General features: G+C 43.5%; 1 protein-coding gene and 1 long non-coding RNA gene across 3 annotated transcripts in view; one reads left to right on the forward strand and one right to left on the reverse strand.

The window, feature by feature from the left end:
• Positions 1-26,360, reverse strand: part of TNN (tenascin N) — a 164,973-nt gene that overhangs the window by 63,718 nt on the left and 74,895 nt on the right. For both annotated transcript variants that reach the window (XM_069231574.1, XM_069231575.1), the window contains 4 exons: positions 7,887-8,150; positions 5,694-5,876; positions 2,674-2,763; positions 78-341 (listed from right to left, as the gene is read on the reverse strand). In XM_069231574.1, coding sequence (XP_069087675.1) covers positions 78-341; positions 2,674-2,763; positions 5,694-5,876; positions 7,887-8,150 — 801 coding nt within the window. The remainder of the gene's footprint in view (positions 1-77; positions 342-2,673; positions 2,764-5,693; positions 5,877-7,886; positions 8,151-26,360) is intronic.
• Positions 1-26,360, forward strand: part of LOC138292799 (uncharacterized) — a 169,041-nt gene that overhangs the window by 30,438 nt on the left and 112,243 nt on the right. The window lies entirely within an intron of this gene.

Raw genomic sequence — 26,360 nt, forward strand, 5'->3', positions numbered from 1 at the left:
TCTATTTCAATTTCTCTGCCCTTATTAAAATTCCTAATTCTGACCTCTTGTTTCACCCTTTTTGGACTCCTAGCTACCTGTTGTGCCTCTGGTGGTGGCCCTCTTGCTGCGCTTGCTGCCCTTCTCGGCCCAGACATTGAAGGTGTACTCCATGCCCGGCTTCAAACCAGTCACTGTCGTGGAGCTCTTTTCCTTGCCCACGGCCACCTCCTGGGTCTGTCCTTCTGCCGAGGTGTAGCTAATCATATATCGGTCAATGAGGGCCAGCACCTTATTCCAAGACAAAGAAGCTGTGTCCTCCGTCACACGGTTGACCACAAGGTTTGTTGGGCTATCGATTTCTGGAAAACAAGATAAGAAAATGAGCGATGTCAGTCAAACCTCTCATACCACATGGCAAGCAACTCTAACTCACTCCATGCTTATTTATTTTAAACCAAAACCCTGTGCACTCAAGGCTGTTTAATGTCAGCAGAAGCCCCTGTACTACCAAGGAGAGAGAACTTAAATACACCTCATTACATGTCTTTCACTTGAATATGGTGGTCTGTCTCCTATTGCAATGGAAGTAATAAATGACACTGCTGGCTGGTTTTGAATTCTAGAATTCTCTTAAAATCCTTTGTCCAGAGCCTTCTTCTAGTCCACAACTCTGGACTCGCTGAGAATATTCACCTGGTTCCTAACCCCTTCACTTTATCCTCCAACAATTGGCTTAGTCTTCCAGTAATTGGCTTTGTCTTCCTGCCATGGACTATGCTCTGCACCCATTTGAGTAAGTTTATCACACACTAAATTAGGATGGCAATCAATGCCCTAGTTCTTCAACTAATTACTTGGTCTTGGCTTGGTCATCCATTCATTCACTAAGTCCACAATCTATTAACTTATTTAATCTTCAATTGACTTGGTCATCTACATACTGAGTTGATTCCCCACCCATTGAGTTGTTCATCCACCCATTCACTTGAGCTCATTTACATGGTCCTGTACTTGGCCTTCCACCAATTGAATGGATACTCCACACACCATCTTGTTTCTCAACTCCTGTCTTCGGTCACTATTCATTGACATGGACCTCATCTGCTGATCAGGTTCTCCACTCACTGTTTTTGCCCTTCGCTCATTGATGAAGTCCTCAACCTATTTACTTGGCTCTCCATCCATTACTTTGGTCCTTCACCCATTGAATTATTCCTTTGTACACTGCCATAATTATCACCCTATTGATTAATTCCTCACCCCAGATAATTGGTCATCTGCCCATTTACTTAAACGTCTGCCCATTATCTGGTACCACCATCCATGTGACTTAATTCATCATCCATCAATTTGCTCCTCCCCTTTAACTCAGTTCTCTTCTCGTCTTTTTTCCCTGTCAATTACCATTTCTTTAGTCTAAAACCTTCCGTCCACTCATTTGGTCATTTTTCTATCCCCTTGATCTTTTATCCATTCAATTGGTTTTATTTTTATTTTCTTGGTCATCCATCCATTTCCTTGGTCCTTGGTAGGTTTATTTGGTTCTTAGCCAATTGTCAGGGTTCTCTTACAGTCACTTGGTTCACTCCTTGTGCAAATGTCTCCCTATGCTTTCTTTTATTGCTTGACTATATCATAGGGTCTACAAGCTAACTAATACATGCATGATTGAAAGATATAGTGAACACACAGCAGGGTGAACGATTGACTCATTAAGAAATTGATGGTTTGAATAAATGATTGGTCAAATGAATGAGTGGAAACGTTTTCCTGTAAACAAATGAGTAACAGTATTTGTAGATGATTGATCTGGCATGTCAGGGAGTCTACAAATGGGCAAGTACATTATTGAAATAGTATAATTCACAAATGACAGTGGATGAATGACTAACAAATGTGGGAATGGGTGAGCCACCAAATGTCTTTGTGTATTGAGGAATAATTTAAGAAACGATAAAGGAAACGATCAAAAGACATTGAACAACATTCCCTTAAGCAACCAAAAAAGTTAGTTAATAATTAAACAAGAGAATGAACGAGAGTGGACGATGAAGCAATATTCATTTAATAAATGACCATCAGTAGAATTCACACATCAGTAACCTGATAGTTGTTTCCACGAGGAAACTTGTTAATGCTTAGAGAATGACTTAATGAATGAAAATGTGTTCAACCTCAGTTTAGCTCCCTGTCCTCCATATTGTTGTGGGTCTGTGTCAAATACCCTGAAATAGTCTGTCTGGCAAAATTGTGTTCTATAAATAAATGAATGAATGAATGAATTAGCAGTTCCCTTTAATGGCAAATGAAGATGAAGACATGATCGATCATCTGAGGTATTGAAAAGTTTTGCTAGGATCAATGAAAATTCATGGCAATGACTGCTGCAACCACTTAGTAATCTAATGATTTATGTTACTGATCATTCAATGAATCCTTGTGTTTGCCTATCATCGACTGAGTGAGTGGGTTAGCATTTGATACTTTCATCTGTTCAGATGAAAGCGAGCTTAATAATTAAATGAATGGAGTATGTGAATGAATATGTGAAGATGCTGCTTGCATATGTCACCACTCCCCCGCTGACAGAAGGGATGTGGCCATGAGTAGGAAAGCAGAGTGGACTGAAGCATGGCCTCCGGCAGCCCATGGAAAAGGAGCAGGTATAGAAATGCCTGGGAGGCCACTTACCAGTCGTGCCACTTGTTGATGATCTCTTGCCTTCCCGCTCGCCCCTCACAGCCCACACCAGGATCTGGTACACTGTAGAAGGTGCCAATCCTGTGAAAGACACCACATGCATTAGCCAGGAAAGCACCAATAAACGTGGGAAGAGGACGTGCCATTGCTCACCCCAAAATAGAAGAAGTCCAACTTATGCAGGACAACCTCAAACAAACCCATTAGCTGATCGAGCAACACTACTCCCCTCCGTACCGTGAGAACATTACCCTTTCCCCTGCAAACAAGCAATACCTCTGTATTCCGTGAACTGTACCTCCTGATTGATTAGTACCCTACACTTTGTGCACTGTACACTACTCCAAGAGATTGGTCCTTTTGCGCCCTGTAAATTGTACTTCACTTTGATTGTACCGCTGAATCCTGTGATATGTATCTTTCTAAATGACTGGTGACCAAGATGCTGTATAACGTGCACCCCCTGAGTGATGAGTGCACTGTACCTCCCTAAATGAATGTTACCCCTACCTTTCCAACCTGTGGACTGTTTGCTTCCCTTCTAGGCTTCCTGTATCCTCACTAGGTCAGGGTGCTCTAGCTACTATCAAAATGTTAAACCATAATTCCTGCTCCTCTGCTTTTACCTAACAATGACCTCCTTGCACACTCAACTTCCATCACCCCACCTCACTGTACCCCACATACACCTCAATCCTTTTACGTCCACAACGCAGCCATCTCTTTGCTGCTGGCCAACCAAACCTCAACCAATAGGACATCCTCACCTACCTCATCATTCTGCAGATTCTTAATTTCAAAGATCAACAACCTAGTACCCAACCCACCCCACTCTACTTCCGGAAGCACCAGTCCACGTGCAAGAAGGCCGCGTTCTTTAGCAAGCTCTTTGAGCCCCACATCACCCCTCACTTCACCCCGATACCAAAATTCTGTATAATCCTAAAAACACTGCAACTCCCACCTCTCTCAACACTCGCATGCCATCTTTAACCACAGGCCTCTGGTGATGTCATTTCTGCGTTCCGTTTCACTAATCACTTCCTACGTGGGTGACGCACATATTTTCGCTTGTCCACAAATCACCTGTAAACTCCAGTCTGAAGTCTCAGACACTGGGTGGTCCTCAGTCTACTCCTGCTGACAGGGCCGGCTTTAGGGCGGTGCGACTGGTGCAGCTGCTCCTGGCGTTGACTTTGGTTGGGGGGCGCTGGGTTTTAGAATACTTTTGGGTTTAAAACCACGTGAACTTCATGAACTTCTTTGTGCATTCAGCAGTTTTCAGGCAACAATAAAAATGTCAAGCTTTTCCTGGTGATTAATGTTGCTATTGGTGAAAGATCGGTATTTTGTCTAGTGACTGTTTCGACCCATCATAGGGTAGGGCAGAGGGTTAATGTACCTGCTGCAAACAACGTGTACCATGCAGACAACAGAACTAAGTGAGTGAACTATGAGTAGCACAATAAAAATGAAATGTATGTCAGAGGGGTTATGGAGAGATAGGGGTGTTATTGGAGAGTGGTGGTGAGGGAACACTTGGAGAAGGAGGTCATGGGGGGGCAAAAAAAAGGGAGTCACACTGAGCACCACCAGCGCTAAAGCCGGTCCTGGTCATATGTAAAGTAATCAATGCACATTTTTGGAAGTCGAAAAACTTGCAAGTCCAAATTTTTGGAAGTACGCCTCTCACATAAAAAAAACAATACCATATTTGCCATATTTGAGTAAGAGGCAAGGTAGAATTATCCTGGCATATCTTTTCACATTTGACAGCAAACCAGAAAGCAGCACAGTGAATAGGATATGTAGAAGTCCCAATCTGGTTGTCTAGAGAGGGGCTCAGAATGTCACCCAGAGGAACAAATTGAAGTATTTCACTATAAGAGCACTCTGAGATTCCTATTCTTAAAATCATAATTGAGACGTATGGCAATCTATGAAAATCTTTGGTTTTCAGGGTCACATTTCTGGAAGTCTTATAAACATCTAACATTGATTTAGCTGAAACACTGCTAACAGCCTCGTCTTCTGCAGTTCATCCTTATTCCTTTGGATTAATTTACAAAACGTTGTTGCAAGCATCATTTTTAATCTGTCTAGACATGTACCCTCCTCTACCTATGGCTACTCAGTATGATCACACATAAGCAAGTAAACTGCTTACTTTGGTCTTCAAATCTGTCCATTACCCCTCTTCTCCTAACCACTCACAAAAACTCTCCTGCTACACCATCTCATGAAATCTGCACTCCAGCCAATCATCATCTACCGATAAATTGCCAAATGTCATGTGGTTTGTTACAATTCAGATCCTTCAGTCTACATGGACCTCTCCAAGGCAAATCACAGCAAACACCCTCCCTTTGTATGTTCACGATTGCGCTCAATGCCTATTTTCTTTGGTTTAAGGGCCAGCATGCATAACAATAGACTATCCTAAGGCTATCCCTTACGTAGACAACTTTATTTCTGGCAGCCCATGCACTTCCATGTAAATATGCATATTACATAATGCAATCCTTACATTTATTACCAGTGTCATCGTTTCACTCACCACCATCACTGCCCATCGCCACCTCTAAAAGTACCTATCCAACCCATCAATGCCCCCGCATGCAGTTTGCTTTGCTGCGTACGGTGTTGCTTTTGCAGCTGTTCCCTCACGGGTTGCATATTGATCTTAATTATACATATTGCAGTAATGCCAGCAGTCTAGCAATTTTCCACTGACAAATTTGGGCAGATCACACCTATGCTGGAGCAGGAATGACAACCTGGGATGAATTCAGGGGAGAAACAAGCAACAGTTTTAAGAATCACCCAGTGATACTACGAAGGAGACCACATGATTTTCTATTTTGGCATATGACTGTCCTTATCTAGATCACCTTCAAAATGTGACTAGAACTGTGGTTAGGCTAATGGTGAACCTAATGGTCAGCATACCTTTTTGACTACTCTAACTTAACATCACAAAGGAGGCAACAGAGGTGTGATCACCACCTCACCTCTGATGATGTAGCTGGTTTTGGGATCCTGGCTCCGCTGCACCACCACCTCTGTCGCTGGACCCTGCAACGTAGAGTAACTCAGCTTGTAGTAATCCACCTGCGTTGCTGGATTCTCCCACTCCACTTCAAGTGAGTTCTCTGTCTCCCCAGCCACCCAGAGGGTGCCCAGACCAGACATTTCTGTGAAAGGAAGAAGTTAGAGAGGAAGGTGTGAATTTATCAAAATCTAGAATAACAGTTTTAAAGACTTCGTTTTTTTTTGCTCTACTGTGTTTTTTTCTTGAGGCTAAGCATGACACCAACAATCCACCTTTTATGAACTTCGATGGGTAAGGTTTAGGTTTTAGAGTCATTGCAAAAGATTGCATCGGGTATCAGGAAGAGCGATCTTGTGCCTACATGGACTTGCTTCTGTTGTGAAGATCAGATTTCAGCTTGCAGGCCTCCATCACAGCGGAGGAGTCCTCATTTTCAAGAGTTTTAAACTCATCCACATTTACCAACACTAAATCCACAACTTTGGTTTAGTTTGTCTATTGGGGTGTGAAAAAGGACACACCGACTTACTCATTACAAATTCAGTGTGTGGTAAACTAAAAATCCCTCTGGCTTCTTGTACTTTGCCACGAGTCACAATTGGAGGTCTGATATTCAGAATGACAGAGTAAGGAGCGGACAAAATGTGCAGCATCTCAGTGGGGGACACAGTCATGGAGGAACTCAGAACACAGACCAGTGTGACAAGTGCCACCAGATATGCAGGACCTCAGAAACACAACATAGAGGTGTAGATGCAAGTACGCAGGATCTTAAGAAATCAGCAGAAAGAAACCCAGCCTGTATGCATGGCCTCAGGACATAATGACCCAGGGCCTATTAAACTGGGCCACAACTCAGAGTCACCGAAGTTCTGACCAGGTGTGACACTTGTGATCCAGCAGTATGACTAGGTAGAATGGGCCTTGGCAAGCCACGCAACTCTGAATCAGAAGGATGAAAAGCAGTGACAGCCCTTAAGAATAAGAACAAGCCACGGGACACAGGAGAACTGGGATGAGAAGTGGGGTGACTAGGTAGACCAGGTGGACCAGACATCTAAAGCCCTGAAGCAGAATGGTAACCAACTATGCAACACTCCAGGGTGTAATGGAGACCCATCTAAGCAATCACTCATGATGCACTCATGATGCAAGCAGTCATCCTGAAACTAGATGTCCTCCAGCACTGTGGCACTGTGTATATATGGCAAAAGAAATAACTACAAATTTAAATAAATGCAAGACCTCAAGGCACAGAAGACGAAGGGTGATCTGATATGCAAACCGTAATGAGAGAGCACACAAGTCCCTTCAGGAAATGCTGAGCACAGTAAATCGCAAACCAGCAGGAGGGTCACCAGGTCTTGGGGTCACCGATGCTCATCAGCTGAGATTTTTTGATGCTCCCAATTACCCTCTATCAGATCAGATTGCAGGATATGCACTCATTACCTGTTTATTCTGTGCTATTCGAGTGGCTGGTGGCTAGTATATGGCCAGTCCACACCGGTGGTGTTTACGCAGACCAATATTGGCCTTTCCCTACTTACACTTGGTGACTTGCATGCTGATGGTGGTCACATTGGTCACTCTTTGCCTGTAGTGGCCTGCAGGCAGACATTAGTTGTATCTTACCTGTGATGGACTATGAGAAAATATGGGTCACTCCCACTCTACGGTGGCCTGCAGGCAGACATTGGTCCCTCTCTGTTTGTAGTGGCCTAGAGTCCATATATTGCTTGCTCTCTATGTGGAAAGGCTGGCGGGCGACATTGATTGATGTTGTCTTGTGATGGTTTGCCAGCAGGCATTGGTCACTTCTTACCTGTGGCAGCATGCAGGCAGACAATGGTCGCACGCTGGATGTCCTGCTAGCAGACAGTGGTCAATCTCTACCTGTGGCGCGTCTCTGGGCATACAGTGGCTGGTCTACCTGTAGTGACCTGTGGGCAGTCATTGGTCACTCACTACCTGTGATAGGAAACATTAGTTGCTTACTACCATGGTAATCTGTAGGCAGACATTGGTTACACCCTACCTGTGGTGTCTGCTAGACATACATTGGTTTCCATCTACCTGTGGGGACCTTGGGCAGATACTTATAATTCAAAATGCCTGGGGAGCTGCACCTCAGACACTGTTCACTCCCTACCTGTAGTGGCTTGCAGTTCCCCGGGTTCACTGGATAGCCCTTTCTTCACTTGGTACAGCAGGATGTAGTAGAGGGTGCCTGGGATCAGACTCTGGATCTCGTATTCCAGTTGCTCCTTGGTTAGCCGGATCTGCTTAGCAAGAAACTCCTCACCAGCCACGTAATACCGAAGAAGGTAGTAGTCTACCTCCATAACTTGATCCCAACCGACGGTCAGGGACTCCTCTGCAGAGCGGATCAGGCGGAGATTCTGGACTCCAAGAACTGTTGAAGGAAGAAAGGAGCTGGTGTGAAACAGTAGTCAGTGAATCCTATTAATGGCCTCTGCAAGCATATTCACTTTTGATAGCCTACCAGTGCTTTTAGGTCTAAAATTAGGGCGCAACATCAACATTTACATGTATCTGAGTCTCTGTTTTTATTGTTTGGTCAAATACTTTTCACTAGGTTTTTTACAATCAAAGCAATGTGGGTACTACACAACACATAAATAATGCATTTATACATAATATTTTGTGGAATAGATATAAAATATAAATATATTACTACAGAACATCTTTAAGGTGAAAACAAGATTCATATCAGACTTAAATCCAAAATCATCACAACTTCCCTTCATTAATTATACGATTACGCAGCCAATTCTTGACTGCAAGAAAAAAGTGAGTCGCCAAGAAATATAAGCTAAGCTTATCTCACTATTTTAACTCAAGCGTAATAAAATAGAGTCAAACTGCTGTACAGAATTAGACAAAACGTGGCATGACAGAAAATGATGCTTTAACGTCAGTTCGGTGTCTAGTTTGGTGTACATCTGTGCAGCAGTTTTGAAGTAATTTATGGTGTAAAATTGGCAAAAAATATTTAACAAGCAATGACAAAGTCAATGCGCCTGGCTTAGACAAGCTGTTGCGATGGTTAATTTTTTTAACATTTTTTAATGCAAGTATATGCCACTAAAAGAAAAAGAAAAATGCTGTGCCTACATGTAGCAATCACTAACTTGCTAAGAAATTTCACATTTAGAAACAAGTTAACCATGCCGAGTATTTTAACAGAATCTTATGGGTGCATCAACGGTAGCAGATGTACATACAACAAGCATAGAACATTTTAGTTGTAGTACACATCACAGGAAACAAGAAAGAGGTACCGTTAGTGTTAAAAGGTTATGTTAAAATTCAATCATTTAGCATTTAAATGAATAAATAATTACATTTTAGACTAATGATTAAATTAAATGTTTATACTTTTATTAAAACAATCTAATGAATTTAAATTAACCACATATATTTTAATTACATTTAGTAAATATTAATTAAAGATGAATACAGTAGCGAGGGTGGGATTTCTCACATTTTGTGTAAAACTTTTTTAATATAACTTAAAATAGTTTCATAATTTAAACATTTAATAAAGGGGTTATTTGATGAGTAAATGTGCATTACCTTTTTCTTTTATTAGTTACAGATTATTAATTGTTATTTGAAATTAATTTACACATGTTTACATTAAAATGTTTGCTATTTATTAAGTAAATTTGATAGGCTTCATTAATTATCCCCTATTGCTTACCGTAGGAAAATCTCCGTCCAATGGCAGAGATCTCCACTTAGGTGTGAAAATTAAAAGTTACTATTGGTAACTTTACATGAAGAAATGTATTTTTAGATGTCCTCAACTCCTGGTTTCAGGGGGTGGAGACAAGTAAGACTACACTTATCTGTAAATCTAAATTCGGAAGTGGTGGATAGCACAAAAGTGGAAATGTATACTTAAGTGCAAGAGTAAATTTATAAGTGAGTAAATGTATATGGGCAAATGTAGCTTTCTGAATAGGGCCCAATCACACAAGAATGACTAAAAAATAAAGAGATAAAAAATTGAAAAAAATGAGTATTGGCAAATGAAAGTATGGACCCACCAATTTATTTTCTATGTATTTATTTTCTATTACATCATGCCGGAGAAACAGCTAAAGCTATTCCTTGGCAGACCTAACATTGATTAATTTTAGTGATCTGTACTACTTAAGATTCAAGAAACTGATCAAGACACAAAATTTCAGTTCAAAGTAAAATCTGATTGGTTGGTGGATTTATCAATTCACTAACAGACACTGACAGTTGGAGAACCGGAAGGTTTCTATTGTTGCAAGAGGAATGTGACATTTTGGTCCAGTTTTTATGTTTTTTTTTTCAAATTGCCTGGCCAAATTCAACAACTGTGTTCCTAGAGATTATTTTTAAGTGCTGTGTAAGGTTGGGCTACTACCAGAATAGAGAGTTTTGAATATCATATTTCAAAAACATTGTAGCCAGAATATGGACTGCCACATTATTATGAAGGTAAGTTTATAAAAGTAAGTATAGATGTAATATTCTTAAATCTACACCTAACTAACTTAACTATATACAGAGTTGCAAGGTGCATAGACTTGGAGTTAGGATCACAATATCTTGGTAGTTGATATTCTGGGACCAATATTTTTGTAGGACAATCTTTTTTATGTTACAATTCTGCCATACAACGTTCAGGGACAATATGCCCATACCGCAGCCCCAGAGGGGGCAAAAGTATGACACGTGGGAAACAGCTGAGACTGAGACGAGGGTATAGAATGTACTGATTTGGGTACAGAGGACAGACTGTCAAAATACCAGGCAACATACAACAAAGGGACAGGGATAATACTCACACAGGAACAACATTACGTGCACCCTTTAACAGAGAGGCAATAGACTGAAATGGGTGGGGCGTATGTGCACTAGAATAAGGAAACCTGCACACCGCGACAAGGAAATGTAACCAAGGGACACAGAAGTGTGATTCAAGCTTCTAGTAGAGAGTCCCAGTCTTGTGCAAATGGGTGTTTCCTTAAACCTGCCCTCCCCTCTTTATGTTAATGTATTTCCTCGGAAGATAGCCAAAGAAGTGCTACCTTACCCCATGTCTGGACTGCCAGTGAGGTGGGGCTCTCCCAATTAAATGTGAGATAACGTTTTGCCAGTAGGAAAGTAATATCTATACATTTAGATGAGAATCATCTAACAGCCGGCCCGTGACTTGAGACAACAGATCGAAAATCCCAGTCCAATAGCCAGTAAGTGATGGACACAAACAGAACATATGGGGAAGATCCACGTCAGGGGCATGATACCAGAGACAGGGCGAGGTCGCTCCAGGGTATATCCCGGCAATATGGTGTGGGGTCAGGTATGCTCTATTCATCATGTTGAACTGAATATACTTAAAACGGAAATTACGGGCGACCTTGTGAGGGTAGTTCAGTATTACAGCACGTTCCTTATTTATAAATTACAGTTATGTTTATAATTCTGTTTGTTTCTGCAAAGCAGTAGTGAACGTTTGAGATGCTATAAGTGGCTACATTTAAAAAATGAATGTATACATTTATGAATCTTCAAACATACCTGTCACGAAATAAATATTAGAAATGTTGAGGAAAACACAGATTGCTTAAAAAAACTATGGGCTCAATTCAGAGTTTTGGGGCTAGGGTACTCCATCACAATAGCTACAGAGTACTGTCTCTACCTCCCACTCTTGGTCCACCCACCCGGTTTATTGTTGGGCAGATCTACAGTATGTTGATGACAGAGCCTACTGGTACTCCGTCAATGACGTACAGCTCTGATGGCCCGAAGGAGTAAGGGCCATCGGAGGTAAGCCTTCAGACCGCCCGTTCAATTTACAGTGGGCATTTGGTGTAAGCATCCGTCACCAAGGACACCACTGACAGACGCACCCCAAACTTGTCAATGACTTTGTATGAGGCGTCATGATAATCAACTCAATAGTGTTTCCCACCAGCAAGACTCTCAGTTTGACAGCCAGAGTAAAGGGAGGGTGGCAGAGGTAATGTTCTCTGCCACCCAGACTGCTTTTACTCCACCGCCAAATTCTAAATCGAGTCCTATGCCCTCTTGCGCGCTTGTCCTTTAATTATGGCACACAATTACAAATAGTGATGATGTGCCATGTCAAATGCATGAAGTAAGGATCAGAGAGGTCAGTGACGATCTGTTTCTATCAGCTCACTGAAATAGCTTCCTAATTGTAACCACTGTACAAAACGAACAAATAGACTAGATAGCTCACAGGCGAATGTCGAAAGAACTTTTAAAGGTAAGTGCACCAGATTTAACTTTGCATCTATGTTTTCCCCATATGAAGGGGTCTTCGTGGTATGGTATCACAACATCGCAATCTACGTCTCTAAGAACTCTACAGCCAATGGGCCCATATTCTTTGAACAATATTTAGAACAAGATATTTCTGTCAGGCAACATGCTTACTAACACCGTACTTCAGCTTTTAAATGGCACAAGCTAACAGCATTTCAAAACAAAGTTTAGGTAAATTTGGTTGGTAAAAATTGCTGTTTTCATGAAGTAAAACAAATGTTTTCACTAAATTTGTTTTTAAAACAGTATCACTAATGTTTTGAAGTGTTGGAGAAGGTGTTCAATTGAAGCTATATGCGGATCGCCCCTGCCGCCTTCACATAGCTTATCCACATAAAACATAATTTTTTCAGAAAGCAAGTCAAGTGACTCCTCCCAACAGTGAGCCAGGCCTGGGTGTGAGGAAGTTTCCTTTGTCTTCTTAAGCTGTCCTATCTATGGTTTCCTCCACCTTCGCTCACATTACGCGGGGCCTCGTCCGCCTTCTCCTTCTGCCTCTGGCTGGTCAGGCCAGATTTCACAAGTCCTCGTAAATGAATTACTGACGGGGCCCTACGGGCCACTGAAATCAGTGCTTCGGCATTCCTTGGCTTGAAGAGGAGACCATAAACAAGGGGACCCCAGCAAAAAAGTACTAAACTCACACAGGCATCGACGGACCATGGGATGGTGAGTCGGGTACGCTGGGGCAGCAGACGAACTTTGTACTACAAAACATCAATAGAGTTAGCTATTCCGACTATCTATAGGTACCAGCGTCTCACACTGCACGCACTCACACGCACCCGGTATACAACACCAAGATAGGTGTAGATAGGGGTGGGGTAAGAAGAGGGTGGGCAGGAACCAGTGCTTACTTTGTAAAGAAAAAGGTGCCGGTGCAAAGCCCTCCTCTTAAACACGCGGCTGCTGCAATTAAATATGTGAACGGAGGCGGCTAATCCTGGAGCCATCTCGGGCCTCTTCAATCCAAATAAAGCCACTCCCTGCACCTTCAGCTCACTCTTGCAGCTTTCTACTTTCTCCCTTTGTGACGCTTTTTCGTTTTTCCCTTCCTCCGTCTTTTCCATATGTGTCTTTTGCTCTCAGCAAATGCTTGAGGCAGAAGAATAAGCCCCGGCCCTCAAAAATAAGTGCTGGTGCTCAGCACCGGAAACAGCAAGCACAAATTAAGCACTGGCAGGAACTCCAGCGAACAGAGGTTGAGAGGTTCGGGCATAAAAGGGGCCTTTAAGGGCATACAGTGGAAATGGTCACCGAGGGGCGAGGCAGTCTCCTTTGGGCTATTTTCTGAAGAGCGCAATGGGGGTGCTAACTCCCCTCACTGCTCGCAGGTGCCAGGTTCTTCCACTGCCCATAGGTGCTAGCTTTTCACGGTGCCCACAGGTGCCAGATCTTCACAGTGCCCCCTACTCTAGCTGAGAGTGCCAGTTCTAGGTCGTCACACTGCCACGAGCAGCTGCTTTTCATACCGCAGTTCCTCAACACTACCCAACTGTGACGACGCTTCGTTTCTCCCACTGGCGCCAGCGACTCACACAGTCTGACGTTACAACATTAAGCATCACGAAGATAAGATAGCTGTGTGGTCGTCCCCCCCCCCCCCCATTCAATTGTTGGGCTCTCTGCTGAGATTGTCAATAAGGTATTATTCTGTTTTTTGTGGAATACAAACACTTGAGTGTCTTGTCTGACGCCACGAGGCAGGGTCAGACGCGGGTGCGCCTGCTTTGAACCAGGACTACAACTCCCACAAGGGATCGCGCGAACTTATTCAAAGAATGCAGCTGACCTTTAATGTTTCCTTTGATCCCGAACCAGTAGGGCCCTCTGGGTGGTCAGTTAGTGCATGTGTTGCATTAATGGCCCCAGCCGTCTCTAGGAACAGGAGCCGCTTTTGCGCAGAACTCCTAGAATGACGTCCCTTCCTCCTCTCACCCGGGGGCTATCTCACGCGGACCCCGAGTGAGAGAGACCGTATTGTCTGCGGCACCGGGCGCGCCCCTCATCCAGGCCGCAGACCTTCACTTGAGTCACAGACAGAAGTGTGAAATAAGAGCAAGGCAAAGATGTGCTATGACGTAATTCACAATTCCAGAAGGCATCATGTTTATGGAAATAAATTAACTGTGAAATAATAAGCGCCCCCTAGCTATTATAGCTAGGGCCCTAACTACGAGATTGATAAGTGAAGGTGTGAGGATCACTGGTTCAACACAGGGAAGATTACAATGCATCTCCTAAACAACATAAACCCCGAATAAGGGCCCAAGAAGAGGGCCATTATTTGTAATTTCTCTTTGTAGGAAGATACTTCTGTTTGATGCTTCTGCTTTGTTCTGGGAAACAATGTATTTTGCCTATTTCCCAAGGAGTGATAATGTTTGCATGGTAGCAGGAGATGCTTGTATTTGCACCTGGAAGGCTGTCACAGCCCTCCCACCCACTGGGTGTTTAACCGGAGATTGCCTACAAGGAAAATGCAGAAAAGCAGAGCAAATTTTTATTTTGCATTTCACAAGTCTACCAAGTGGCATTATGACATTTGATGCCATCTGCCATCGCTGGCTTAGTAGCTAATCCAATGTTGCATTGTGAATCTTGTACTGTTGCTTTTAACAGTTTAATTATGGGTTCAAAAACCCTCATGCGAAGTGCTGTTGGCTAAAACTCCTGAATTGGCTAAGGGCCACAGGTACGACAGTCACTTTTTGCAACTTGCAAATTGTGATTTTTAGCATCTTGCAATTTGCGAATTACAAAACCTGATGTACAACAGTGTCTCAGACACTGTTTGCTATTCCCAAATGGGTCGTAAGGGACCTGTCTCATTAACATTCATGAGGCAGGTCAGAAATTGCGACCCACTGGGAATGGCTGCACTCACAGGGATTGTGGTCTCTGGGGTTAGCAGACCACCATGTCTGTGACTGTTTTTTAAATAAGACCGTTTTTTTTAATGCAGCACCTTTTCCTTAAAGAAAAACGGAATTAATTACAAAAATAAAAAATAAAAGTTTTTTAAATTTATTGTTACAGTGGGCAGTGTTCCGTGGGATGCCCTTTACACGCCCCTTCCTAATAGCGACTTGCAAACCCTGTTTTGAAAGTGAGTAAAAGGTTACCAACTCGCAAAATAGAGTTGGTACATAGAAAAATGCATTTTACCAGTAAAATGTGTCATAAATCTGGCCCTAAATGTGTTAAACATGGCACAGAGCCACTTGTCAGCAATGTTTTCAAAATTTTACACAGTTGACTATCCCATTTCAAACACTGCTTGTTTCACATGTGAATCCAAAAGTAAACACTGCTCACATATTTTGTGTTCATCCATTCACTCACATCATACATTAAAACAAGACTTGGCAATGTGCATTGTTTTTTATTATGTGTAGTGGAAAGTTTTATGCCAAGCTTCACAACACAAGAAACATACAACATGGAAAGTCCCAGCGCAACTTTCCCTAGCACAAATAATACGTTAAGGGCAGGTGGTATAGCAAAAGGAAAATTACACTATTATCTCATACATACAGAAGAGGCACAATAAAGGCAGCTAACACACCAAGGAAGGAGAGAGAGACTTTAAAGGGCTGTTCTACGATTTCCAAAGAGACATTAAAGTCTAAGAATTATAGCACTACTGGAAGAAACAGGCAAAACGTTTTGGGAATTACTGTTCAATTATGTACTCCAATAGAATTATATAGGCTCACCTAGCTAGTGTTGTATGCTTCATCAGTGGGTTCCACACCTAGCACTGGGAATCATCCAAGAGTTGTATTCCTCATTGGTTGTACAATCTCCTGGTTTAGGGTTCCCTAGTTTGGGTGAGGTTATGTTACTTATGCCAAAGTGTTTGTTCTCCCTTTGTGAAACAGTCAGAACTACATACAAATTGTATGGGAGTGACTTCAAAATGTTTTACTGGTGTGCTCCTATCGAGTTATTAAAAACAGGAGGGACCTGCAATGGACCATGCTTCTCTTTTCCATCATCATGTTTTTTTTGCTTGAATATTGGCCCTCTGCGTTCATGCAACTTCTGCAAAAATATATGTATCTCACATTAAATATTGAGAAATAGACCCTGGTCTGGAGCTTTTGTTGACTAGCCTCAGAAGGTGGGGTATCATAGGATGAATTCCCTTAAGTTCCACTCATTGAAGAGGGCTTGAGATGTGGTGCTGGCGAGGCTGCCAGCGTGTATAGCATGTTTCACATAGTGAGTCATTGTAATCATAGTCTGTGCTATGAAACAGGCCAAGCCACACTTACAGCTAACTCGGTGTAGGGAGCAGGAGCGCATAGGCCCTGAGACTGAAAACTATCCGCTCAAAACCAAAACACCACCCAACTCGTCATCAACACCAATTGGGCAGTGGGAGTGAGTCTGAGATGACCGGGTCCCACAGTTCTCTACTGCCACATCTGTGTATTATCCAGTTCGGGAAAAGCAGCGCCATGGAGGCAGAGAGCAGCTCTTAGCTCAGACTGGACCTCATGCCCCGCTGCAAGCATCTCTGACTGGCACTTTATATATAGCAGTTACGCACATTTTCTTAAAAAATGTGTATTTTGGATTGTTTAATTTAGCACTCTAAATTATATTACTACTCTAAGTGGGCTTTAATAAAATTAGCAAACCACACCTTTCTGCTGTGATTTAATACTGATCTAAGAGGCAAGACAGATATCTTATTTTTCTCTAAATAAGTCTTTATTTTTATAGGAGAAATACTGTGGTCAATTAAACTATACACAAGAAAGGCTGTTGTACAGTGTGCATCCTGAAATATTTCAAGGTGCGCACAAATGTGAATATCATGGAAAACGAGACACAGTGACGACAAGTAATTACCTAGGGTGACACTCTGGTCACGCTAAGACGCTGGGATTGAAGCCAGGCTTCCTGATTAGACACTGTGCAATTCAGATTCTGGATGGATATCTCCTCTTTCTAACAATTTTATTAGAGACCCATGAAACAAATGTGTTTTATTGTGCCTCCTAGAAAAGGGCATTATTGCGCCTATAGATGGAGCAGCACTATGGTCTATTAAACAATATACAATAGAGGATTTTGTAGGCTTGAGTTCATGAGCTGGACCATTCCAAGGTGCTCTTAAAAATGTAATCACTGAGAAGGAGGCAGAGGGATGAACATTAATTGCCCAGAGTCACAGATTTTGGCCAAGCTGCAGAACAGATCCAAGAGGGCAGGAGAGTACAAGCTTTCAACACTCACAGAACATGAACGGTTAAGGCATGAGTGATGTATGTTACAGACAGATCTCTAGACACGGTGCTTAACTCACTAAGATGATATTTTATCACTCTAAAAATTCTGAAGCTGTCACTCAGTTGCCAAACTCTCCAAAAATGTTTTGAAAAGGTTTTGGATGCACACACATGAGGCCATGAGCAATTACAATCTCGGTGCTGCGCCTACACAAATGTTGAGGGCCGCCAGTAGTGAGGATAAGTGAGGACCATTATTTCCATTTTGGCCGGATCTCAGCACTTAAGTTCAGCTATTAAAGGTTTTAATACCAGAATGGGGAATAAATATGTGAACACGGACATACTGGATGAAAATCTGCATGTTTTATCCCAATTCCGGGGGCTAATTAGCTGCTATTTACCAACTGGCCTGAGCAGCTAGTAAATGTCAATGGGGCGGCGCGGCAGGTGAGGGTTAGGAAATGTTGGGCACAAGATCAGAAGAGTGTCTCAGGCGAATAAAGGCTGTGGCCTTGCTGGTGGGGACACTGACTACTTCCCCAAGAGGGGTGGGTGGGGAGCAAGCAGCACCTGTGACTGCATCGCCTGACACTTTACACCCATGGTTTTACTAAGTGTACATCCACATCTGATAAAACTTGGACCAGTATTCTGGACCTGGTAATTGTAAGTCCCAAAACACCAGACCATTCATTGTTGCAGGATCAGTATCCTCCAGAGGTACAGCTGCAAGCAACTTATATCGAAGGCCTGGGCTAGAAAATTGTGACCCCTGTTCAAACCTCGGTACAGAGGTCAGAATGTGGAGTTGTGTGAACTTTATCACTCTCGATAATTACCAGGATATTTTATTATTTTGTCATCTTATGTGATGTCATGCTGTTAAATTATGCTATGTGATCTTAATGTTATGCTGTTTGTTATGCCATGTTATGTTATTTTTGGCTGTCCTTTATCTTATGCAAAACTTCATACTGTTATGGCATTGCATTTCAAATTCCAAGAGTAACTCTCTAAACTTTTCAGAGGTTTCCATTGTAGACTGGTGTCTGATGAGTTCTGAGTATGAAGGGTGAGGGTGGGGGCTGTACCACGTTACTTATGTGCAATTGGTACAGAAGCTTTTTACTCGGTTAATGTATATATGTGATGGGAAGCTAGAAGATTCATGTGGCATTATATCAAATCATTTTATCATAAACCATCCAATGTTATGCCATGATAAGTTATGTGATTGTGAGGATTTGGTAGTACTATATGATATGGCTAGGTGGCCTTATAGGGCAGAACACTCTCAAATACCACCTTGCAAAGGAACAACGTTTAAAGTATTTAAAAGCACCAAACAATGAAATAAGAAAGTCACATGACATAAAAGAAGCATGACACTAATTTATAAAAATAGAGTTTATTTTAATGAATTTTTAGAGACCTTAATCATTAAAATCCACAGGAGGGTTCTGGAGGTACAGATTTTAGAAGTAGAAGCAATAAATTACTTTAAAATCAACCACAAACAGCACCCTGCCATCAACAAGTTTGGAAACTTTTGAAAAATTTGAAACAGCTAGCTTGACAATTCTGGCCTGAGTTGGGCAACCAGGGAACTAGAATAGTCACTTTGGACAGTTATCTGGCCACCAGAGCATTTTTAAAGCAGGATCTAAACTTTACAGGATGACTGCAGTAGACGACAATGGAGTAGTCCTGAGGCTGAGGGATGCAGGCTCAAAGATGTTTAAGGATGCTCTGGATGATGTGTGGTCCATGGGAGTGAAGTTTGGTCGAGTCCTCGGTCCACAGGTGAGTGGGGATGACTCAGATGTCCACAGATCTCAGGGTCCAACAAAGCCCTCTTTGCTGGGTTCCAAGGGCTGCCAATGATGACCTTGTGGTTTTGCAACACAACGGTCACAGTGCAAATCTTTGGTGGAGGCTGGTGTCTGCCTTGGGTGAGGAATCCAGCCACAACCAACATGTCCAGATGACACAAGTGCACCTTTTGGCTATTTCCAAATTGTCCTCTGGGGTGCGCTTCATCCAGTAGTGGTAAAACTTATGAGATGGCTACCGGAGATGAGTCTTGGGCTCTTCTAGCTTTAAAGTCCCCAGTGCTGTTCTGGGGGCCAGCCAACTTACCCTTGGAGTCTCTGCTTTGGACCGGGGCTGGGAATCAAATTTTTCCCAAGACAGGCATACAGAACAGGGTCTAAACTCCGCTAGCCCAAAGTGCAGCAAGTGCAGTCGCTCTATTGTCGCAGACTCTTTTTGTCCTCGTCCAACAGGTGCACAGTGGTCTTCTTCTCGTCCTCCTTACAAGTCCAGCAACTACTGAGGTCTCAGGTGCCAGAGGTGCCCATTACATCCCAGCAAAGTGCCTCCAGAGGACAACACGGTCACTAGCCAAGGGGCTAGTTGGTCTCCTTCTCCCTGGTGATGCAGTTCTGGTGATGTGTGTTATCTCGCTATCCCAGAGTGCAACGTTATTGCCACAACCGACATGACAGAATTTTTCCTTGACTGTAAGGACCTTGGTAGCCCACTCCAAGAGGTGTAGCAACCATGGGTCTACATGACCCTGGAAAACCCGTTTGTGAACTGGTTTTCCCTTCTCTGTCTTTGGCTCTACTCTGTCTGCAGGAAACAAAAGGCTTCCTGCCCAAGAGTGTTGTCACAGCAGCCCTTCAAAGGCGACTTCACTTTTCAAGATCACATTTTGGGCTAACACCCTGGGCAGCCATCCTGTCGGAGGAGGTCACACCTTCCAGTGCAGCAACAGTCTTTGCTCATGACCTGGGAGTCACTCACACATTCCACCAGATGGGAAGAAAGCTGTCTGTGTGCTAGGGCCTTTGTGAGGCCACTGGACTAGCTGGGACTTCGTAAAAGTTGCTTACCTTCAAAAGTGATATTAATTTCGGCTTAGCCATCAAGTGGCATTTAATGCCGCAAATAATTTGATACCTTACATGACTCATTTTACTAGTACCAGTCAGAAGTTGGCCGGGTTGGGATGCCACCTGGTAACTCTATATTAGCCAATGGGGCTACCAACTTTACCCATAGCAAAATGACAATTTAAAAGTGATGCTGCTAAGACATATCGTAACACATCTGTCTTACTTAACAAAATACAGATCCCTGCTGTAGGACTCTATTGGCCTTCCTTAGGGGAGACATTTATAAAGTTAAGGGATAGGGTGGCTTTGCCGTTGGGTTAAATGGCAAGGTCAAACTAGCAGTGAAAACACTGTCCGTCCAGTTCGCAGTGGCAGACTGGGGGTCATTTTGTATCTTGTCACATGAAAGGTGGCACAAACAGTGCCCCTGCCCCGAGTTGACACTCTGTCTTACATGCCCTGGGTACCATTTACTAGGGACTTTTAAGTAAGTCAGGCCTTGCCAATTGGGTGTATCCAATTCAACATACAATTTGTATATCGTTAAAACACTAGCGCTGAGGTCTAGTTAGCAGTCCAAATGGGGAAAAAAGTGGAAGGAAACCTGAAAAAAGTCTATTTCCTTACAGTTACCTTTTTTTGGATTTCCAGCAGAGAACTGCCAGATTGGTTAAACTTATAAGAAAGTTCACATGACAGACTTTGGGCCCTGTTGTCTGTCTGCAAAACAATCAGATCACATGAACGAGGGCCATAGATTTGAAGCGCAATCATGCGCCACATTGAGTATGCTTGCAGTAGCGAGGAATTGTGCCAAACAGTAGCCATTCTGAGGCCCCCTCCTTCTGTTACCGCATGACAATTTTCTAACAAAGAAGCATGAAAGGATTGCCTTCTGGGTGCACCTGGTAAGAATCAGAACAGAAAACGAGCACCGACAAAAAAATAAGCCAGCTAAACCGCAAGAGTAAATGTGATTCAGCACCACATCTGTTTCCATTTCCAGAAATGCAATGGGCCACAGAATAGGAACTCACAGTCTCTGGGGTATGTTGGGACGGGGAAGTGAAGAAAGGCCTGTGTGTTGGAGGGCACACGGTGCACGTGAATGCAGCCTGCCCCAGGGCATCCTTCTGCCCACCGAACACAATGTCCTGGACTCTCTATCATCTGCCTTTCCTTTTAAGCTCATGGGTCTGTAGCAAGAAAAGAAAGCAGCTCTCTTTACCCTTTGCTAACCGTTTAGTTAACATAGCCCTGGTATAGTGCTGGAGTCTCCTTTCCTCTGACCTATGCACTATCACATAAACATTTGCTTTCATTGCAGTTTGCCACAGTGCGGTAATGCAGCCCTTATGCTTTTTTGTCAGGCTAAAGAGGGATGTTGTATCCACCACCTGGCTGGGTGAAGTGGGCACCATTGCCTTTTATTGCAGTGTTTGTTTACTCTCCTCGATATGGTGGGACTATTTCTTCTTCTTCCAGTGCTATGCCAGTGCTCTTATCTCTCCAGATAGGGTGACCCCCTCTGTTCTCGCCAGTGGGATGTGATCATCTCGTTTTGCTCAAGGTAATGTGACCATCTGTCTTCTCCCTTGATGATATTACCATCTCTTTTCTAGCCTCCATGGTGTGACCACCTCTCTTCTCTCAGGGTGATGTGTCTATCTATTTTGCCAACCTCTTCCCAGGCTATGTCACCATCTCTCTTCTCGCCTTTGTGATGTAAACATCTATCTTCATGATTGATGTGCCTTTCTCTCTTATTCACATGTGATGCGACCATCTCTCTTCCTCCAGTGTGGTATAACCAGAGTCACTGGAATCATCCAGCAATGGAGGGTCAAGTTGAGTGACGGCTGGCAAAATTATGCAGAAAGAAAATGGATAGTATGCATTGTAATATAGTACAATCTGTGACGGTATAATTTTGTTATTTTGTCATTTCAAAACTTATCAATACTGTCTGGGCAAAACTGCACCTCATTAGTAGCAGTTTAATACCTGAATACAGCAGTCAGCAACTGAAAGATCATCAGTTAACTTTTGCAAAGGGTCTGCCATTGCGAGGAAACACTATGGCACTTTTTAAAGTAACGTTTGATCTGTTAGAGCAAATTATGAAGCAGATGGTGGATTATGTAGCAAATGCATCCAATCCAAAATGATGCAGCAAAAAGCTGCAGAATGGCATAATTGCAGTTCCATCTCACTTTTCACCAGTTTGAAGTGACCTTCACTTGTGTTTGTGCCTATTTATCGTCTCTTTTTTTAAACATATTTCTTTCTTAGTGTTTCCATTTTGCATACACCTTCTATAGTAGGGAAAGCGAAATGTTATATTTAACAAACATGACTGTGTCAGTAAATACCTGCACCCTTTCTGAGAAAATACCCATGGATCTCAAACTGGTCTGGTCGAGTCCCCCACCCCGCCCGGCCCACGTAGTGATACACTCATTCCATTCAACAATTCCGTTGTCGATAATCCAGACATACTTCATGGATCTTCCAGTATCTCTTGCCCATAAATGGAGTTCTGTGCCTGCATCTAACTCCCATATGTTGGAACATGTTCCCCCGTCGTGATGGATGTTCAGTCTCCAAGTTCCATTCACTAAAAGCAGTAAATGGTTCTGCCCATGTATCAAGGTCACTCCAACGTTATCGTCCCTAGGGATATCCCATTGTGAGTCTCCTTTGCCAGCATCTATTCCATCGTGTTCCGACGTGATTAAGGGATTTCTTTTTTACCTTCTAGGGCCCTACAAAGAGAAGGTGTGATCTGGCCAAAACGTGCTCAGCAGGATAAACAAAATTGCAAAGTTTTATTTTCTACAGTTAACTTGTTTATTTAGTTTTGTTATGTCTTCTTTTCTCACTTTGCACTCATGTTTTGTTTTTGCTTATGGGCGCTGTTCTCAAAAGATAACGATTATCTCGTTTCAAATATTGCAAAGCGACATTGCTTCTTTCTTATGCCTAATTTCTGACATTATGCTTTAATACATAATTATGCAGCACACCACAATCCACCCCACTACAATCCAATCCACCTCAGTCGAATCCACGCAAATACACCCTACCTCACCCACACCAATCCACCCCACTCAAACCAGTCCACCCCACGCTATCCAATCACCCCAGACCAATCCAATCCACACCAGACCAACCTAATCCACCCCACTCCAGTCCAAATCACCCATCCCATTCAACCACACTCAAATCCTCCCAACCCTCCCAAATCAAATCAGTCCCATCTGTACTACTGCAATCTGCCCCACACAACCTAAAACAATCTGCCCCACTCCAATCTAAAACAATCTGCCCAACTCCAGTCTACCCCACTCCAATCTAAAACAATCTGTCACAATCCAATCTGCCCCTCTACAATCCAAAACAATCTGCCCCACTTCAATCCAGTCTGCCCCACTTCAAAAAAATCATCCAATCTGCCCCACTGCAATCTGCTCCATTCCAATCTGCCCAGTCAAAAACAATCTGCCCCAATTGAATCCAAAACACTCAGCCCCACTCCAATCTGCCCGACCCCAATTCAAAACCATCTGCCCCACTCCAATCTGCCAAACTCCAATCCAAAACAATCTGCCCCACTCCAGTCTGCCCCACTCCAACTCGAACCAGTCTGCCCCACTCCAATCCAAAACAATTTGCCCCACTCCAATGAAAATAAGTCTGCACCACTCCAATCCAAAACACTCAGCCCCACTCCAATCTGCCCCACCCCAATTCAAAACCATCTGCCCCACTCAAATCTGCCCAACTCCAATCCAAAACAATCTGCCCCACTCCAGTCTGCCCCACTCCAATTCAAAACAGTCTGCCCCACTCCAATCCAAAACAATTTGCCCCACTCCAATCAAAATAAATCTGCACCACTCCAATCCAAAACAATCTGGCCCACTCCAATGTGCCCCCTACCTATCCAAAGCAATCCGCCCCACTCTCATCTAAAACAATCTACCCCACTCCAATCTGCTCCACGCCAATCTGCCCATCTCCAATCTGCCCCACTCCAATCCAAAACAATCTGCCCCACTCCAATCCAAATCAATCTGCACCACTCCAATGCACAGCAATCCTCCCCACTCCAATCCAAAACAATGTACCCCATGACAATCTGCCCCAAGCCAATCCAAAACGATGTGCCCCATTCCAATCCAAAACAATCTGCCTAACTACAATCTACCCCACTACAATCTACCCCACTCCAGTCCAAAACACTCTGCCCCTCTTCATTCCAAAGCAACCTGCCCCACTCCAATCCAAAACACTCTGCCCCACTCCAATTCGCTCCATTCCAATCTGCCCACTCCAATCCCAGACAATTTGCCCCAGTCCAATCTAAAAGTCTGCCCCACTCCCATCCAAAATAATCTGCCCCCCAATTTGCCCCACTCCAATCCAAAACCATCTGCCCCACTCCAATCTGCCCAACCCCAATCCAAAACAACCTGCCCCACTCCAATTCAAAATATTCTGCCCCCACTCCAATCCAAAACAATCTGCCCCACTCCAATCCCAAACAATAACCTCCACTGCAATCCAAAACAATCTGGCTCACTCCAATGTGCCCCCATGCCTATTCAAAACATTCTGCCCCACTCTCAACTTAAATAATCTACCCCACTCCAATCTGCTCCACGCCAATCTGCCCATCTCCAATCTGCCCCACTCCAATAAAAACAATCTGCCCTACTCTAATCCAAATCAATCTGCCCACTCCAATAAAAACAATCAGCACCACTCCAATCCAAAACAATCTGCCCCACTCCAATCCCAAACAATCTGCCCCATTCCAGTAAAAACAATCTGCACCACTCCAATCCAAAAAAGTCTGCCCCATGCTAATCTGTCCTAAGCCAGTCCAAAACATTCTGCCCCACTCCATTCCAAAACAATCTGCCCCACTACAATTTAAAACAATCTGCCCTGCTCCAAACCAAAACAATCTGCCCCAATTCAATCTGTCCCACTCCAATTTGTCTCACTCAAATCCAAAACAATTTGTCCCACTCTAATCTGCCCCACTATTAAGTGCCCCACTCCAATCCAAAACACTCTGCCCCATTCCAATCCAAAATAATCTGCCCCACTCCAATCCAACACAATCTGCACCACTCCAACCCACCCCATTCCAAGCTGCCCCACTCCAATCCAAAACAATCTGCCCTACTTCAACATGCTCTGACCCATTTGAATCCAAAACCCTTCCCCACTCCAATCTGCCTCGCTCCAATCTGCATCACTCCAATGCACAACACTACAATCTGCCCCACTCCAAACTGCCCCACACCAATCCACCCAATTCTAATCCAATCCACCTCACTCCAATCCAATCCACCCCACTCTACCCCAGTGCACTCCAATCTACCAAAATCGACCCCACTTCAATCCAAAACAATCTGCCCCACTCTAATGTACTCCACTCTTTTCCAAAACAATCTGTCCCACTCTAATCCAAAACAATGTACCCCACTCAAAAACAGTGCGCCATACCCAAATCTGCCCCACTCCAATCCAAAAAACTGCCCCAATCCAAAACAATCTGCTTCACTCCAATCTGCCCCACTGCAATCCAAAGCAATCTGCCCCACTCCAGTCCAAAACAATCTGCCCCACTCCAATCCAAAACAGTCTTTCCCGCTCCAATCTGCCCCACTGCAATCCAAAACAATCTCGCCCACGCCAATCTGCTCCACTCCAGTCCAAAACAATCTGCCCCACTCCAATCCAAAACAGTCTGCCCCACTCCAATCTGCCCCACTGCAATCCAAAACAATCTTCTCCACTCCAATCTGCCCCTCTTCAGTCCAAAACAATCTGCCCCACTACAATCCAAAACAGTCTGCCCCACTCCAGTCTGCCTCACTCCAATCCGCCCCACTCTAATCCACTCCAAACTGCCCACTCCAATCCAAAACAATCTGCCCCACTCCTGTCTAAAACAATGTGCCCTGCTCCAATCCGCCCCACTCCAATATAATCCACCTCACTTCATCCCAATCCAATCCACCCCACGTCATCCCAATTCATTCCACTCCTATCCACCACAATCCACCCAACTCCAATCCAATCTGCCCCACACCAATCTGCCTC

Source organism: Pleurodeles waltl, chromosome 4_2 (assembly GCF_031143425.1).
Source record: "Pleurodeles waltl isolate 20211129_DDA chromosome 4_2, aPleWal1.hap1.20221129, whole genome shotgun sequence".
Lineage (NCBI taxonomy): Eukaryota > Metazoa > Chordata > Amphibia > Caudata > Salamandridae > Pleurodeles > Pleurodeles waltl.